The sequence below is a fragment of the Apaloderma vittatum genome, unplaced genomic scaffold, assembly GCF_000703405.1.
Source record: "Apaloderma vittatum isolate BGI_N311 unplaced genomic scaffold, ASM70340v1 scaffold16791, whole genome shotgun sequence".
Classification (NCBI taxonomy): Eukaryota; Metazoa; Chordata; class Aves; order Trogoniformes; family Trogonidae; genus Apaloderma; species Apaloderma vittatum.
The window spans coordinates 56249-59505 of record NW_009700962.1 but is presented as its reverse complement, the minus strand read 5'-3'; the positions used below and the strand labels follow the sequence as shown (position 1 = coordinate 59505).

General features: G+C 59.9%; 1 protein-coding gene across 1 annotated transcript in view; it reads right to left on the bottom strand.

Annotated features, from left to right (window-relative positions):
* Positions 1-3257, bottom strand: part of ANK1 (ankyrin 1, erythrocytic) — a gene marked incomplete at its 3' end in the record, with an annotated part of 55543 nt that overhangs the window by 2963 nt on the left and 49323 nt on the right. Inside the window, exons 30-38 of the mRNA XM_009878972.1 lie at positions 3007-3211; positions 2723-2819; positions 2140-2368; positions 1841-1966; positions 1648-1767; positions 1347-1431; positions 1011-1085; positions 287-418; positions 6-101 (exon numbers count right to left, since the gene is read on the bottom strand). Coding sequence (XP_009877274.1) covers positions 6-101; positions 287-418; positions 1011-1085; positions 1347-1431; positions 1648-1767; positions 1841-1966; positions 2140-2368; positions 2723-2819; positions 3007-3211 — 1165 coding nt within the window. The remainder of the gene's footprint in view (positions 1-5; positions 102-286; positions 419-1010; positions 1086-1346; positions 1432-1647; positions 1768-1840; positions 1967-2139; positions 2369-2722; positions 2820-3006; positions 3212-3257) is intronic.

The following is a 3257-nucleotide window of genomic DNA, read 5'->3' as shown; positions in this document are numbered from 1 at the left end:
CCAGCTGCCCTTCAGGCTGCGGCTCTGCCGGCTGGAGCCCTCCAGCGTGTTGACAATCTCGCTGCGGTCAATGTTCCTCAGCGCCGTGTACAGGCTCTCAACTGCAGGGGGAAGCCAGTGTCGGCAAAACAGTTACTGGGGGAACACAGCCACAGCCCAGAGACCCTCCAGGTGGGCATGAATCAGCGGGGTAACGTCAGCCACAGACCCCTCAGCATGCACACACTGCTCTTCGCAACCAGCCCTGCAGCCTCCCTGCCTGTAACAGGGCACTGCAGATACTCACTCTTGACACTCTTGCCCTCGCGGCTGACCCAGAGGTTGAGTAAGGCTATGCTCTGCTCCAGCAGGGAGTTGGGGTTCTCCACACGTATCCTGTTAATGTCATCCACCCCAAACTGTAGCTCACGTGCCAGCTCTGAGGGAGACACCGTATCTCAGCATCACACTCTCTGGTGCCCACCGCCAGCTCCCAAGACAAAAAGACTAGGGATGATGTAAAGTGCTCAGCCAGACCAAGCACAGAGTCTGCCCTGCAACACACAACTGAACACGGCAGAACATGCAGGAGCGGGAGCTAGGACAGGGCAGAGTCTGAAGCCCATCTGCCCAGGCTGGCCGTGACCTGTGTAGCAGGGCCTCGTGCTAAGCAGAAGCGTGGGTACTGCCCTTGGGTGTGCAACAACAGTGCTGGGCCTCCACGAACAGTAGCAATACGTACGGCTCAGAACAAAACCCTAGCCTGGCATCTGTGCAAGTGTGTGAATGCATGCACAGCTGCAGGAAGGTTCGTTTCGGTGCCATAGTACCCTCACGGCTCAGCAGTGCTGGGAGGCAAGGCCAGCCTGCCAGAGGAAGTAGCGCAGACCGCACGCATACCAACCGCACCAGGGCCCAGCTCCCTACACAGCCTAAAGCATGTTCACGCCACTCCGCATCATGTTCCCAGCCCTCCTGTCAGCTTCCTGAGGAGCGCTGTGCATCCTCGGAGCTGTCAGGTGTGGACTCACCAGCCCAGCTGAGGCCCAGCTGTTCCGCTATGTCGACCATCTTCTGGTCCGCCTTGTCTGTGCTGCTCAGAGAGCCTGGAGGAGAAGGGGGAGTCACAGCTTCAGCTGCGCAGGCCCCTGTGCCAGGGTGGGGAGGGCAAAGCGGTACTAGCTGGAGGGGTTCTCGCAGCCCTGTAGGCATGGCACTGCCCTGCAGGCAGGACTAAGGAGCCCCTCAGGCAAAGTGAAGCTGCCATGAGTGTGAGTACAACAGGGTCAGCCCAGCCTTTCCACCAGGCTCGGGCACCCCACGGGCAAAAGGTGAGTGGGCTTGAACAGTAGCAGCAGGCTGCGTACCAAAACTGGTCTCGCTTAGGATGCTATATCGCTCCCGCAGAGACAAAGGCGTCAGCGTCCTCCTCCGCTCCTCACTGCCGCTCCCCTGTGAGAGTGGGGACAAACCAAGGGGTCACCAGCTTGAAAAGAGGGCAGCAGCTCTGCCCCGGCACTGCTGCTTCTGCAGCCCCAGAGCAGCACGGCATAGCCAGGTGGAGCCGCTGAGGAAGAAAAGCTGAGAGCGAGGGCTGTCTCCAGCACCTGGAGGGAAGGATGGGCCCCCGCCACCCCCTCCCAGAGGTGACAGACACCTGGCACTGACCTTGGTGCAGGGTGGTATGCTGATGTTCAGGTGACAGAGCACATGCTGGAAGTCCTCGTATTTCATGGCCTTGCGCAAGAAAGACAGGGAACCACTGGCTTCCCGGCTGCTGTCCCGAACCTGAGCACCAAGAGCCCGGTCAGGTGGCCTGGCACAAGGCAGGCACAGGGACCCAACCGTACCCAGTCATTACCTTGATGGGGATGGCAAGGCGATTCTCCCGAAAGGACTGGAAGAGGAAGGTGCGGGGCTGAGTGGCCTTCTTGACAGGCACCAAGTTCCCTGAGAGCTCAACGTGCAAAGGCATCCCCTCTACCACCTGGCAGGGAGCAGAAAACATCCTCAAACTCTGTGCAGAGCTGCTTCTCCTGCCCTTGGACAGGACAGGTTAACCCCAATTCTCCTTCAGTTCCCTCCACTGGCATCAGTCTCCCCAGTCCAAGTGGCAGCCTTCTCCTTGCCCCCCTGCCACGTGTGCTGCTGGGGACAAACCTCAATGTCCCTGCTGCGGGCCACTTCAGTGAAGTTTTCATGCTGCTCTAAAGTCTTGTCAACCTTGTCATCAGTCATGCAGTAGCAGCGCAGTCGGCCTTCCCGTGCATCGTTCATCTTGGCAAACACCACGAATTTGGCCATGTAGGGCACAGCTGTCAGCTCCTTGTACAGCATCGTGGCGAAGTGCACGGCCTCGGCTGTGCGCGGGCAGTCGGCCAGCCAGAACCTGTGGGAGGGCTGGGTTGGGGCACTGCCGGGCAGGTTCCCCAGTGGCCCCAGGAGAGCTGCCCCTCCCGAAAGCATACGAAACTGCAGACGGTGCCCTGAGAGCCCTGGGTACAGAAACAGCCCCATTTGTGACAGGGACCCACCCAAACACAAAGAACGGCCCATTCCCTCTGCACACCCAGCTGTCATGCTTCCCGACATGTACCAAGGCAGTGTGCGGGTCTCAAGGCTGGAGCAACTGCCCTGCACATGGGAATGAGGCAGGAAGCTCCTCCTGGCACAGTCTGCACCCCAAGAGGGCCTGAAGGGCAGCAGGCATGTCCAGATGAGCCCGTGCTTGCCCAGGACTCACCTTGCAGACACATTGGTGGTAAAGTTAGCACATTCCTTTTCATAGACCAGCTTTGTGGTGCCCGTTATGTCTTCCCACTGCGCTTGGGCTGTCCCTCCTGCAGCAGAAAGCAAGAGTGAGCACACGACCTTCCCATAACCCTGGTGTCTGTGTCCCCGAAGTGTTTGCACTCTCCGCAGCCATGACCCGTTCTTCACTCCCAGCAGGTGCATGCCACCGAGGTGGCCCAGCCCATCCTCTCCAAATAGTATGCTCATCCGTGCAGCAGGTGCTGGCAGCCTCACCGATCACACTGCAGAGCAGGCGCAGGCTGGTGGTGTCACCCTCGCCGCTGTCTCGGGGATTGTCCTTCCAGGATGGTGGCAGTGGGATGCGGAGACCAATGGGGCGGTGGAACTTCCTCCGGCGTGGCTCCACTGTGACGATGGGGCTGAAGGTTGCCTGATTCCCCAGAAGCTTAGTCACCAGCTCGTCGGGCACGGGCTGCGCCTGCAGGCAGCACAAACCAGGGCATCAGGGCCAGTTTGCCTCAGGC